Here is a 14,120-nt window from a genome sequence, read left to right on the forward strand (position 1 = left end):
CTCATTTGCCGGACCTTCAGACACCATGATAGACAAAAGGCGGTAAATTTTCCAGTTCACGAACGCCGGAAAATATTTCATTGCAAACGTACGCACAAAGTTCGTGACATACTAGAAGTACAATATTTCGTTCAATCAAAGAGCAAATGTCTGATTAATGCCTACCTTTCGTTTGACGATCTTGGTTCTGGAAAGACTGGCTGCTTCGTGGCAAACAGCTCCGGGTATGGCAAAGCCTCCGGATATGGAATGACAAATATATTCCATCAGCTGACACTGACGCGCGAAAACTGTGGCCTCATTTTAGAGCCAAAACACCAGCGGCGTGTGTCCTCAGCCAAAGAAAGGAAATTATACCAAACTTAAGCAAAAGGCAAACCATGAAACACTTCATGAACTTGACACTCCCGTGACACATTACACAAAATAGCCAGACTTTTAAGCTGCTGCATATCGTAAGGTACGCTGTCGCAACTTCTCACCTCTCTAACTTCATTTGACTTGAAATCAAATTACAAATATTACCACCCCCTCACCTCACTCGACCTCCCGTACGTCTTTTCTTAGCAAAAATGGCGGTATGTTGTTAAATATTTTCGTCGGCCGAAGGACACGACCTCTCAACCTCCCACTCACCCCGCTAAGGTCTTATTTCCAAACCGTCCGGGGCCCGATCGGGCTATTAGCGTAAATAAGAGAAATAAACCTTCATGGTTAATGTTTTACCCCCAGGTAGTAAATAAGATTGTCATTTGCATTAATAAAATTAGTTGATAATATTCTCCACCCAACGACAGTCTTATCTTAACAAAGAAGCCATTCTAGCATTTCCACAAATTATGCAGTGACTGAGTGACCAAAGGGAGCAATCATAGATACATGATTCAGCAATAGAGATCTTTATTTTTCACAAAATACGACACAGGGTCATGTGTCCACTTACAAACATTTAAAAATACAGTTGAGCTCTTTAGGGACGACAGAATGGTTTAGCGAGTTTGTAACAATGACGAGCACGATACAGAAGAAATGTTTTCAGTCATGTCATGTTTCTAAAGTTTCCGCTTACCGACAGATATACGTTGAAATAAACTAGACACAAACTATAGAGCCAGATCAAGTGATCTAGTTATCGTTCATGCCGTGTGACTTTACTAACGAAGAAAAGAGAATAAAAATATATACTCTCATTTGACTTATAAAGAGAACATCCTTACAGAATATTAGGATTACAACTCAACAAAAATCATTTGTCTGTCGTCAAAATAAATTGTGAAACATTTACGAGTAGGAAATTTCACAGGTGTCAATTTCACAGTACAATGAGACACATTTGGCACGATGGCAATGCTGGACAGATATATAGGCATTCATTTTTCCACAAAAACGCACAAACGTTTCAGAGTTTTTATATATCTAAATAGAGGGCGCAGTTGTTAGATGTCGACGGTTGACGTTGCTCTCGTGGTCTATTGCAGCAGACGGCTGATTGGTTGGTCTCTCTGACGTCATTGGCTCACTCCACCAATAAGACTTGCGATGCTGTAGAAGGAACAAGACATCATTATTACACACGTTTCAGAAAATGTTTCAGTAGATATCTTGAACGATAAACATGACTCGTACGGAATTAGATTCCTTTTTTGGACTTTTCTCCTTTCTTTAACATGTACAAATCGTTGTATTTGGCTACAAATGTGTGGGACAAGTACAGCTATGATATTAGGTGCAATGCTTCATCACGGTAGGATACAAACCGCAACATACCACGACACGCACACACACACATATACACCGGCACACACTCACATACATATACAGACAGACAGACAGACACAGGCACGCAGACAGACACACTCACATATTCACACAGACAGACGGACACATACATACACACACTCACTCACACATACACACGGACACACACACACACACACACACACACACACACAGACAAAATATGCCGTACTTGTTGGCCATGTTGTGCGTGGTGTCGGCGTTCCATTTCTCCAGACTGGTGGTGCTGGTGCTCTTGGTCATTCCGCGCTGCTTCATCTTCAGCGCGCGCAGGCGCACCATGTTGGGCGCGTTCTTCAGCGTGTCCAGCGTCGACAGGGCCTCGACTTCGTCAAGAATCTCCTGCGGTACCTACAGAAACAGACAGGGGGCTCTCATTCATACCGAGCCATCCGACTCCTCCAATGTCTCCTCTGTACATTGTACCGTTGGCTTGTTGAATCAGCATTCAGTAGCTGACCAGTATGTTTCGTACGATGTCATGGCTCATAGAATAGCACTTAAGCACCATTAACTTGCAATGAAGTTTCTGCTTCTGAATAGGAAAGAAAATTCTGTGCCAAAATGTTTTATTGGGTGGTAATTCTGGACATTCGCACCAAAATGTTTAACAGCTCAGATATTCAGTCATGATCGGTTGTAACCATAGTGCTGTGACATTGGTGTCAATTCTTATCGATCTGCTACTCATTCATTCTATGTTGATGATTGACATAGAAAACAAATTTTAACTCTCCAGATAAACACAAATCACCGTCATTCACTGAGATGCCACGTACCTTGAACGGTTTCATGGACGCTGCAGCCAGTCTGAGCGGCAGCCCGAGCGGCATCTGGTCGCGCATGACGGGCGAGCCGACCCGCATGGCGTACTTGTTGCGGGAGTTGTCCAGCGGGTTGTCGCAGATCTTCTCGTGCATGGACAGGAACAGCGGGATGTACGCCATGTAGTCCAGGAACGACACCTGAACAAACGAGAAAAAGGTTTACATCCCGACACAACAAGAATATACAGCGGCAGAGGACACACTTCAATATATTCACCAAACTGTCTGTACAAACTCTGCCTTAAGTTATAAGACTTGTGACGTGCATCTGTAATCCCAAACCGAAAATGAGAATACATCATTTAAAGGCATTGTACTGTATATGTAGATATTGTTTTCGTGTCGTATGTCACTGTACGTTTCTCTTGTGCTTAAAAGAAGAACCTATGAAAATACCCAGAGTCCCTCACCTCTCTGTACTCGTTGATCTGTATCCGGGACATGATGTACTCCTCCTGGTACCGGTTCAGACCGCCCGCGATCAGCTCGATCCGGAGAGAGTCCGCCTTGATGTAGTTCGCGCTGCGGTCAGAGTTCACGTTACAGTAGAACATCGCCTGGAGGGAGCAGCAATAGTCGTAACTCGTAAGTAATACTAGTCATTTCAAATTTGAAAAGACATCATGAAGTTCAGTTGAAATTTGTAAGACTAGGATGCCACAAGTGCATGAGCACATGTGGGGTCTGCCTATCATTATTACAACGCAACAGTGTCGCTAGATGGCGTTTCAGTACCTTGTAGAGCGCCATTTTCCTCTCGATGTCCATGAGGTTGGTCAGCTCCATCCAGTACCTTTCCTTGTAACTGTGAAGATCAAGAAAAGAAAAATCTTAATGACAAAGTACATAGCATCTATTCTATCATATATATTCACCTCATTAGTAAAATTAGTGCTTTTCTTAAGTAGGAAGTAAAGCAGCTGATATGATGTTTGAATAAGCGTTTAGAGATATAAAGGATATCAAAGCTCAAATTTTTTCATGTTTCTAGCTCCGGATGACGTATAACTTACTCTAACGTGCACATCCGCTCACACAGGGCCGCGATAACTGCAAACATTCTGAAGGTCACGTGAGTGGAGTCGTCTATACCGAGAACCTGGGGGGGGAGAGAATGACGTCAAGATTTTAGATAAACTGATTGATGGTTCTCCTGATGTAATACATGTGAATATCGAGTGATACTAAAAACATGATTTACTAGTTGTGTAGTTATATGAACGTCTTGATTTTCTCAGTCGTTCCTTTTTATCGTCCTACAGATGGCATATGTGCATGTGTGACACCTTTGTGGAAAAGTGATGACAATAGTTGATCTTACCCTGAGAACGTAGTCCGTCTGTTTTCTAGACACGTTTGTGATGCTCTGGATGCCTTCCAGGGCGATCCGAGTTTCCTGAAGGGAGAAACAGAAACGGCAGGTGTGAATGATACGAATACAAAGACAGATAAAACGTGCTCAATTTTAGGGCACTTAAGTATTCACAGGCATTTTGAAAGCATGTCAGATATATGAATACTGCCGTTAAGAGAAACGTTTGGCTCGGACAAGCACACCTGGCGGCACTTCAAACATGAATAGGCAGGTGCCAGACGCCTTTATCTGGAGGTGAATTATACTGTGAATCAATGTTTGGTACAAACAAATGCCGAGTCAAGGGGAAAATAAAAATGACATCAAGAATAGCATAAGAGAGGCTTTCAACACGGGTAAATGGGTTGTGGCACTACACATCTATTTCTTAGTTTGTTCTACATAGACAAACTTTATTCTGGCTTTATTCACTGGACAATGGGCTATTGTCGGGTTCGACTACATAAACATTACACACTTGCATGTGGTTTTGTGGGACCAATGATCTTTGTCAGTGGGCTTACGAAAAGAAAAATTAGAAGCATATATTGGCTGAGAAGTGACATGTTGTTAGACACCAGGGCTGTACATGTACATACCTGTAGGTTAAGGATGTTGTCCTCGTCCAGATCCTCCACGATGAAGGCCTTGGCGTACCCCTCCAACTTGTTCCGGTCAATCAGGTGATAATGGGACAGGAAGTCTATCGAGGAGTCTGGAAAATACACAGAAAATAGCATATAGATATATTTCCTTAAAACATGTTCAACTGGCAGAGTACAATATGCTCTTTTTCACCAATATTTCCGCAATCCTAAATACAGGAACATGTCTAGATCTAGACATGTAATGATCCTTACAGTTGTCAATAAATGTCTATTACGTAGGTGAGAAAACTGTCCCTCTCGAGATGTATACTTCAGCACATTGGACACAAGTCCTCGTAGGATGAATACTGCATCCATCGCTACCACACTACCCCGGTACTCACCCCTCTCATCTATGTCCGTGAGGAACATGTCGTCGTCCAGCTCGCAGGCGGCGATCAAGTTCTTCAGCCGCTGCAGCATCTGTTCTCCGCCCTTCCGGAAGATCTGGTTCACCCTCCGCAGGCCCGTCACTAGTTTGATAACAGTGGCAACCGACTTAAAATTGCGATTCCTCAGACCTTTCAACATTTTTGTTACTTATATTGTATCCACACACAAAAGAAAATAATCAGAAGTTATCAAGATGTTGGTGTCAGAGAACGATTTTTTTTCAAAGAGCAGACAGTGTTCTTGTGAACTTGCTCGGTGGGCCGTATGGCAGATTGGCATCTCGGCGTTTGATTATGTTATAACGATCTCGGTTTCTAAGTGCATTGTAAAGATGACTAGGCAGTACCATTGAGCAATACCATGGGTGACAAAATTTCAACAAGATCATCTTTTAATGGTAAATGAACCACTACAGAGTAACGTCAAAATATGTAGGATATAGTTTTAGAATTAGAATTGTTATAAATATATTCCGCTCAAACTTGTACCAAAGCCTCGCTTTTTAAATTTGTACATTCCCATTTCTTGGGTTGGATGTTCCAAACTAAACGTTGTCAGGCTGGTATAAATTTTCCTGAGCTGCGTTATGACAGATGAATGTTTAACCGTTAATCAAAGCCGTATTTGCGTCATCTCAGACTGTAGTAACACTGCTTCCTTTGTACGGCGGTGTCTTCTGTTGTTGCTATTGATAGAGATTTATTCTTTTTCCAATTCTTTCATGTGATTTGTGTCTAGAATTTTCAATACAGGTTTTCTAATTTTACTCAGTTCACACCTTATGCATTCTTTAAGAAAAAGGTCTCCATGCTACATTTTACTCTTGAAGGAGTTGATGTTTTGTATTATTCGTGCAGTACAACAAACAGAGCAAGGATGACTGATGGTCGACAGTTTAAGGCTCATGATAGTGACGTCATTGTGTTGACATATATGACAGATTATTCTTGCTTTAATGCACACTACGTCATGTGAAAATATATCTCGCTGTCACTGTCTAGTTAGACAGTAGTAAATAGAAATTACATTTTCTTGCATACACGCTTCTGTTGATTTAGTTTCTTTCAAACATTCATTATATAAAAAAAATTAACCGATAATCTGCTCTCTCCGAAAAATAGAATGGCACAAAATAGAATGGCACCGTCCGTAGTACCACCTCACATGAACCTATCATTGGTAGAGACATTTATCAGTTTGTTGACTGACGTGACGTGAAGACAAAAGCGTTACGTTCTGCTGCTGTCAGTCGTGATTCACGGCTTTGGGACAGACAATGGACCAATGAGAAGGGCGGACACAAGGTCGGCTCCTGTGTCACATGACTGGGTCCTTAGAATTTTGATTAAGACTTTGTTTCTGAGTTTCCATGGAGATGGGTATAATGGAATTTGCTTAACTCTTATTTAAAGGCATCCAATGTGATTTTTCAAAGCCAATATTCATTTATCTACATATTATTGAGTTGAAACCACACTGTCCCAATGCAATGTATATTGACCGTCATGGAGAAAAAATTCCCAAAATTCTGCCGGAAAATGGTTACTGGAAGGGCCCTGTGCTGATTTTAGGCTATCACCGAGAAAATAAAGGATTCATATTGGGGCTTGTTTCTGCTGTTTTAAACGCCCAAAGTATGAAATGCTGACTCAAATGTGCTGATGTGAAGCAGTATGTGCCAATATCACGAAGTTTGCCTTATTAAGAATAGTTCCAATTTTGCTGCCCTGAAATCGCATTGGGCGCCTAACTTTAAGACATTTCCAGAAAGTTTGCCAATTGTAAATATGATGAATAATTTGAAAACTCACGTGGTTCCTCCTCCCTGCCGGGCGGGCCTGTCCCGGGCTTCCTCTTCAGGACCTTGCGGACAGTCCGCACCACGTTCCCCTCCTCATCGATATACTCCTCAACTATCTCCTCCTCCTCGTACTGCAAAACATCAAACATGTTTGTTAAACGCTTCAGAAGTGCATCTTGCACTGAAAATCGTTTTAATCATGATGGTGTGTTTCAACGAACATCAGGTTTTTGCAAGTTCAAAACTGGAAAGCAGGATTAACATGTGGATGCTGCTATTTCCAATTTCGTTCCAAAAGAGTAAAAAAAAAGTTGGCATTTAGTTCCGATTAGTGTATTTTTACACAAGTGTTAACATTATAGTCGCCCTTAAAACTGTATCCTTTGATGACCCACATCCGCCGTGCTGTCCCTCCGCTGGGCGTCATCGCGGCCACACTTCTTCCCGCCCGGAGCTTCATTCTGCAGCAGCCCGTCCATCAGGTCCTCCAGTCTGATCACCCTGCTGCTGGGGAACAGGGGGTGTTCCTTCATCCTCCGTCTCCAGATGCCGCGCCGACTCAACATCTTAGAATTTCACTTAGGACGCGAAATCAACACTAGAACAGCTGACTACTGACGTTTCTGTAGTTAGAAGAGTGACCAATCTGGTAAACTGCCGTCGTTGCTAGTGAACGTGGTATCACTCTAGATCGGTGTTCTCAACAAAAAAGACTGAAGACGTTTCTGACAGTTGAAACTTGACCAGGTTCCCCACGAGTACTGCCGTTATTTGTCTGCTGTCCGTTCACTGGTCGTGGATTAAAACGCCTCGAAGTCTCTTTTTCTAATTCAGAGTCGATCTCCACAAGAAGTCTGCCGTTGTGTAGTTCTTATGACTTGTTACGAAGTTGGACTGAGCGTCACTGGGTTTCTCGTCAACACCGTCGTTGTTTGTTGATAGTGGTCGTGAGCTTGGTGGGCAAACTTGGCCACATCGCGTGATCAGCACACCGACTTTGGAGTCGTCTGAACACGTCCCCAAATCCAGTGGACGATTACACGTACTGCACTGTATCTGAAGCTAACTGTCCCGAAATGGCAACATCTAATCAAGATTCTCAGGTCTTCACAAAGCTATTTTCATTCAATGACCACGTTCAAGATCAGCCTAGGAAAGGTCTTCTTCGGACGCCTTTAAAATCCAAATACTGTGGTAACCAGGCAACCAAATGGGTGGGAAAGACATCCTTTGTCAAGGGTATCTACCCTGACCTTTGCAGTATTCTCCTGAGGTCAAAACTTCAAAGCCACAAGTAACAGAAACTACCGGAGACCGTTTATCATCGTTTGTGACAGATTGCAAAAAGGAAGGGGGTGACAATCTGTCCTTCTTTGCAGTATCATTTTTTTCGCATGATTTTCAGAACCATGCATAAAAAATGTAGAATTGCATAACTTTGATGTGAATATTATGCTTTTTTGACAGAAGAAATGTCTTCATTTTTTCAAATATTTCGCTCTGTATGTTTTTACCGAACTCTATTAACATAAATTTCATGTCTTATGTGTCGGTGAATATCATGTATGAATTGATAATGTCAGTATGTATGGCTGTGGATTTCTGTTTCTACACTTTCTTCTTGCACAAACAATTTGTGATCTAACTCACAATAAAGACATTGTTCGTTGTTCCCGGTTAATCCGTTGTGACTCCCCGCGCTATTGTGTGCCCGTCCTTGTACTGTGAGAGTTGACAGAACCGCCGCGATGTTTGCCCAGGGGATCAGGTACGCAACTTTGACATTACGGACCGTCTGTATTCATTAGCTGGGTGAACATGATGTGCCCTGTGTTCATGTGCGGTTTATTAAGATGTTGCATCCATATTTAGCTCTCGAGTAGCAAATCGACAAAACGATCCATGACCACATAGCTGTGATGTGTTCGTACCGTGTTTGTTACGCTTATAACAATATTGGATTAACAATATTTAGAAATCATGAACTTGTCAAGATTCTTTTTCGTCTTGTGAGTCATGTGACTACAAACCCACACGTCACAGTCACGTGACTATCCACGTGACAGTCACGTGATTATAAACAGCCTATCCTAAGACTCCTATCCTACAATGTAGAACTCTGCAATCTCATCTTTGATGAAAGCAGATTAGGATCGAAAGAAATGACAGGATTATGATTTCCTGCTTTTCATCCTATTTGATTTAAACACGTCAGCCATTAATCGGTCAACTGATTTACCGATCGATCGATATCGATCGATATCGATCGATTGATTGATTGATTGATTGGTTCCTACCTCTGGTGATGGCGGTTTGGGCTCCAGCCCGGCCTCTATCCGCTCCCGGCGCCTCTTGGCCTTCCCCTCCCAGTCGTACTTCTCCTTACTGATCTTCCCGTCCTTGATTCTCCGGCCGGACTTCGTCAGTCTGATGATGTTCCCGAACTCATCCACTAGAGGAGAGACATTGGATACGATTAGCTATTATCTAGGATAAAACGTCTACATAAATATCTGTATTATTCATATAATACATATAATTATTGACTTCCAGGAACGAATACGGGAATGTACTTACTGACTTCCCGGAACACCATTTTCTCAGCCTCCGCGCTGCCTACTGAGTCGTACTCTGTGTCTGCTGACTGAAATGCCGATAAAAGATACAAATTAATAAAAACAACATAAACAGGAAATTTGGCACATACGTCATAGAAAGATTCAAAGCCAGTACACAAATACATAAAGAAATATCAACGAAATATTGCAGTTTCCTCATGTATACATAGTTGTGTCGGTTTTACATTTGTGGTACATGTAAATGTAAGTTTGAATCTTCATCATACCTTTTGTCTGTATTTCCATTTCTTGTCTTTCTTCTTCTTAACTTTCTTTGTTCCTCTGTAAAGGAAAAATAAAAAAATTTAGAGCACTATTCTTGGCACCATTAACATTGATAAAGGTATAGAATTATTTTGGTTATATTTAGTTGAGTGCGGTGTATGACTCAATGGAATGTGGTCTGTAGATACCATTATCGATTGATTGATTTGTTGAACTTACACTTTGACTTTCTCTATTGTTCCGTCCGCTCTTATCCTCTCCTCGTAAATAGACTCTTCTGTCTCTGTTTCGCCTGTGAGGGAAGAAATATCAGAAACATATCGTGAGTCATGACAATGAAAGAGATACAAAATGTCACAAGATGGATTGATTACAATTACCATGCCATGTTGCTCCATATCTTCCAAAGACAAATTGGAGAGAAAAATTGACAGCACGTACTGCTAGAGCTGCTAAACCAGCCGCTCTTCTTCTTTTTCTTGTCCTTCTTTTTCTTAGCTGGAAATAAAACGACAAAAGAATACATGTTATTGATGTCATGTATTTGCCATGTAAAAAAAACTATTTACAAACGTACTAGTAATGCATTTCCTCTATCCAATTGTGAACTCTATCCAAACTTCATGCGTCAATGCGATATCGGAAATATCTATTCAAATGAAACTTGATAATTGTTCTTTATTGGACATTTCTGGTACTCACGCATTTTGTTTCCGTGTTCATCATAGACTGTCTCCTCAGAGCTGGAGCTGTAGGTGCCGTCCGCACGGGGCTTCTTGTCTTTCCCCTTCCGGCCTTTCTTACCCTTGTTCCACGGGTCATTACTGAGGGGCGGGGAAGAAAATAATTAGAGACTTTTGACAATCGTTTGTCGTCACAAAGTTTAAGTACTTGTAAAAGTCATTGCTGTTGTGTAATTAATTATTCTAACGTAGACGAATTAAAATATGTTCTGTCCCAACTGACTTATAATTGTTAGACCATGATTGATGGATTATCGATAAATTTGTCAATCATTATTGATTCATTGATTAATCCATCGCTCTATTGATCCATTGACTAATTATTGGTTGTGGTAGACAATAGCCTTCCGAGGAGTCATCGATATATTGCGTGATCGATCACAACATTGATACTTACGGGTCGTCATAGCCGATGTCCCGCCCGTCCTTCCTCATCTTGCCGTCCCGCCGGGAGCCCTTGCCGTACTTGACGGCCGTCTTCCCGTCGCCCCACGTGCTCTCGTCCGAGGAGGAGTAGGAGCCGCGCCGCCGCCGTCTCTCCTTCCGATCTTCTCTTCTTTCTTTCTGCTCCTCTCTCCTGAAGGAATTAATGAATGAGAGAATGAATGAGTAAATGAATAGATGATTGAATGAATAAATGGGCTAATGGATGAAGTCTTCCATACATGGGCTGACAAGAGATTGTTTTAAAATTGTTCTGCATGTTGGATATTGTGCATCACTGTCGAATGTTGCTGTTTTGCAAACATGTACTTGTACACCAGTCCTTTGTCAGCCAGCCCTGCTTCCAAACTCACCTTATTCTTCTGTCCTCCCTCCTCTTCTCCCTCGCCACCTTCCTTTCTTCCCTCTTTTTCTCATGTGCCTCGATCTTCGCCTTGTTCCGCTCCCTTCGGGCCTGTCGTTCCTCCTCGGTAATGTTCGGGTCATCTTCGTCCTCCAGGTCTAAAACCGAGCTAACCGTCGTCCTAGAGTAGAGGACAGAAATATTACATTTATTGCAAACTAATGGGACGGCTATGTGAATAAATATCAAACCTAATGAAAGCGAGGCAATCTAAAAACTTAAGTCAGTTGCATAACCATTGCTTCCTCATCATAGCATTCTATCATCAGCATTAGCATAGGAAAGTTCTTCAATGTTTGCTTTGTCGTTACACAGGCTAGGAGTACCATGACTGATAATACACGTGTGTTTAATGAAGAATGCGTAAATTCCTTCTGAGCTGACAGAAAAACGTAAGTGTGACATACGCTGAGTCGCTGCTGACGGAGGTACTGTCCGAGCTGACGCTCCGTCTCCGCCTGCCGTGCCGGTCCCGGCCGTGCCCCCTGCCGCGGCCACGTCTGTCCCGCTTCTCCTTCTTCTTCTTCGGCAGCGCTCTCCCCTCCGAGTCGTACTCCGTCGACTCGTAAGAACTGAGAAGAGGAGAAGGTTAGGTCTAAGCTCAGGCTGGGAGGAATTCATTCTTTGAAGCGATCACAGGCAAAACTTCCAAACGAAATATTCATTTATATACGTATAGTTAGATAAGAGAAAACAAGTATCATGTCCGTTTAGAAATTGACCTAATTTTAATGAAAATCTTACCTAGAACTATAATAGGAGCTGGAATAACCTGGAAAAGAAAAAAAAAATCATTAAAACAAATTACCCTGAAAACAATGTAAAACAAATTTTAACAGGTTTTGTCCTTGGTGCTGAAGTATGTATCGGACATGCAATGCACAGTATGTACGGGTCCACAGTACTAGAGAACCATGCACGCTACCGGTTCTGCTATTCTTACTTTAGAAAAATCACATATTGCCACGACCTTCAATGCTACACTCCTGGTTACTGAAACAAAGAGACTTACTACTGCCGCTGCCGCGCCTCCTCCGCCGCCGCCCTCCTCCTCTGGACCTGCTGCGGCGACTCCTGCCGTCCTTCCCGCGCCGGCCTCGCCGCCTGCCGCCCCCGCGGGACCCCGACCGGCTACTGTAGTCGCTGTACTCACTGTAACTGTTGCCCTGACTGTCTACCCGCCTGTGGCGGCGGCGCCGGTGCCCTCGGGAGTCACGTGATCCCCTGGATCCTGACCTGCGTCTCCGCCCGCGTCTCCGCCGGCCTTTCCCTGATCCCCTATCGCTCTGTGGGGTTAGAATGGCGACACAATAAGATTTTACTTAAAGCATACAACTTCTATTACAGCGTTCAGAGCTTTGTTTTTCCGGACTGAACATACTAACACATTCTTTACCACTCTCTCATTGGATAAGGGTTATAATGCAACACAAGTTCGCTTTATTGTCACTAAGTGATTTCACAATCGTGTTCCTCAAGGATTCTTGTTGAGTTTGAGTTGTTGAAGACACAAAGCAGTTTTGTATCACGTTGACGGAACTAGCTTGTACGGTTTGCAATGTCACGATATTAAAACACAACAGGTTCTGTGCCTTCTTTGAGTGTACCAAGATTTTTAACCTCCTTGAGTATATACAGGCATTCATAAAGAATTGACCACAACTCACATAAGAAGAGTATGAAGAGTAAGAGCCCTTGCTGTCCCTTCTCCGTCTGCCGCCGCCGCGACGTCGATGTCGGCCTCTGCCGCTGCCACCACTGCCGCTGCGAGATCTTCTTCGTCTCCTAGAACCGACACAACAAATGCGCATGAATATAGATTCGTCTATTGGCCAAGCTAAGAAGGTAAGTTCCTCTAGGCTAAAGCTAGTTTCGTCGACAGTGTATCACATCTTGTCACGTACATTGTAAGGACAGCAACCCTTTTCGCAAGACGCAGATCGCCAAATCTCACCTGTGCTTTTTCCGTGTGACGTTTCCCTGGCTGTCGTAGCTGTATGTGCTGACCACGCTTGCGCTGTCCCCGCTGCCATGGCGACGGTGGCGACGACGCCCTCCGTGCCGGCTGCCGCTCCTGCTGCTGCCGCCGCTGCCGTGGCCCCGGTGTCGGCGACCTGCAAAAAGGGGACAGCAACAAAAGAACACGTTTAGAACACTGGATTTAAACTCAGTGGCTTCGTCAGACAGAACGCCATTTGTTGTTGACTACTGAGTCTAGCTGTCTGACCTGCCAAAGTCAAAATTGATGGCTTCAGAAAATGGTAACACTAAAAAAATTTGCTCGCAATCAGCACAAACAACGGCTATATCAAAACACGTACACACAGCCTGTTATGTAGACGACCATTTCAAGCGCGTCCACAATTTGCAAGACAAGCAGTCCTGCATCTGTCCCGTGCTGTGTCCTACGTGTGCCACTTCGTAAAAGCATTGAGTTGCGCCATTTTGTGACGAAACATCTTACCATGGGTCAATTAAAAGTTCCATTTTTGCTCAGTCTGTGCAGCCTCGCCACTCCAAAGCAATCTATGTCTCACCTCAAGGCTATAACCCTTCCCTACCCCTAACGTTAAGGCAACACATTTTGTTAGGCAAGCAAGTGGCACTTGGAGCACAGAAAAGGGCGTTTGCAGGTAAAGTCCGCATCTCCGAAAACGTCTTCAGAAACAAGCGGCGTTAGTGGAGCACAACAATTAGAGCAAGCAAAGTTCTTAGTAGTCACTCTTCAACTGTTAATTACTTTTAAGTTTGTTTGTTGTTTAGTGTTATTGTTTATTTTCGAGGATGACGGACTTTAGCTGCAAAAGCCCCACCGGTTGGTCTGGTGGGGGGAGATGCGGACTTTCACCCTCGGCCGTTAGTCGATGC

General features: G+C 43.1%; 1 protein-coding gene across 1 annotated transcript in view; it reads right to left on the minus strand.

The window, feature by feature from the left end:
* Positions 1 to 883: 883 nt before the first annotated feature.
* Positions 884 to 14,120, minus strand: part of LOC109476969 — a 24,634-nt gene continuing 11,397 nt past the window's right edge. Inside the window, exons 7-29 of the mRNA XM_019777985.1 lie at positions 13,207 to 13,457; positions 12,920 to 13,037; positions 12,265 to 12,538; positions 11,997 to 12,024; positions 11,660 to 11,824; positions 11,203 to 11,373; positions 10,803 to 10,982; positions 10,365 to 10,486; positions 10,104 to 10,160; positions 9,882 to 9,954; positions 9,665 to 9,719; positions 9,397 to 9,463; positions 9,117 to 9,271; positions 6,830 to 6,950; positions 4,970 to 5,098; positions 4,578 to 4,693; positions 3,946 to 4,020; positions 3,638 to 3,723; positions 3,360 to 3,429; positions 3,035 to 3,181; positions 2,577 to 2,762; positions 1,970 to 2,148; positions 884 to 1,542 (exon numbers count right to left, since the gene is read on the minus strand). Coding sequence (XP_019633544.1) covers positions 1,509 to 1,542; positions 1,970 to 2,148; positions 2,577 to 2,762; positions 3,035 to 3,181; positions 3,360 to 3,429; positions 3,638 to 3,723; positions 3,946 to 4,020; positions 4,578 to 4,693; positions 4,970 to 5,098; positions 6,830 to 6,950; positions 9,117 to 9,271; positions 9,397 to 9,463; positions 9,665 to 9,719; positions 9,882 to 9,954; positions 10,104 to 10,160; positions 10,365 to 10,486; positions 10,803 to 10,982; positions 11,203 to 11,373; positions 11,660 to 11,824; positions 11,997 to 12,024; positions 12,265 to 12,538; positions 12,920 to 13,037; positions 13,207 to 13,457 — 2,859 coding nt within the window. The 3' untranslated portion in view covers positions 884 to 1,508. The remainder of the gene's footprint in view (positions 1,543 to 1,969; positions 2,149 to 2,576; positions 2,763 to 3,034; positions 3,182 to 3,359; positions 3,430 to 3,637; positions 3,724 to 3,945; positions 4,021 to 4,577; positions 4,694 to 4,969; positions 5,099 to 6,829; positions 6,951 to 9,116; positions 9,272 to 9,396; positions 9,464 to 9,664; positions 9,720 to 9,881; positions 9,955 to 10,103; positions 10,161 to 10,364; positions 10,487 to 10,802; positions 10,983 to 11,202; positions 11,374 to 11,659; positions 11,825 to 11,996; positions 12,025 to 12,264; positions 12,539 to 12,919; positions 13,038 to 13,206; positions 13,458 to 14,120) is intronic.

Source organism: Branchiostoma belcheri, unplaced genomic scaffold (genome assembly GCF_001625305.1).
Source record: "Branchiostoma belcheri isolate BF01 breed outbred unplaced genomic scaffold, Haploidv18h27 scaffold4, whole genome shotgun sequence".
NCBI lineage: Eukaryota > Metazoa > Chordata > Leptocardii > Amphioxiformes > Branchiostomatidae > Branchiostoma > Branchiostoma belcheri.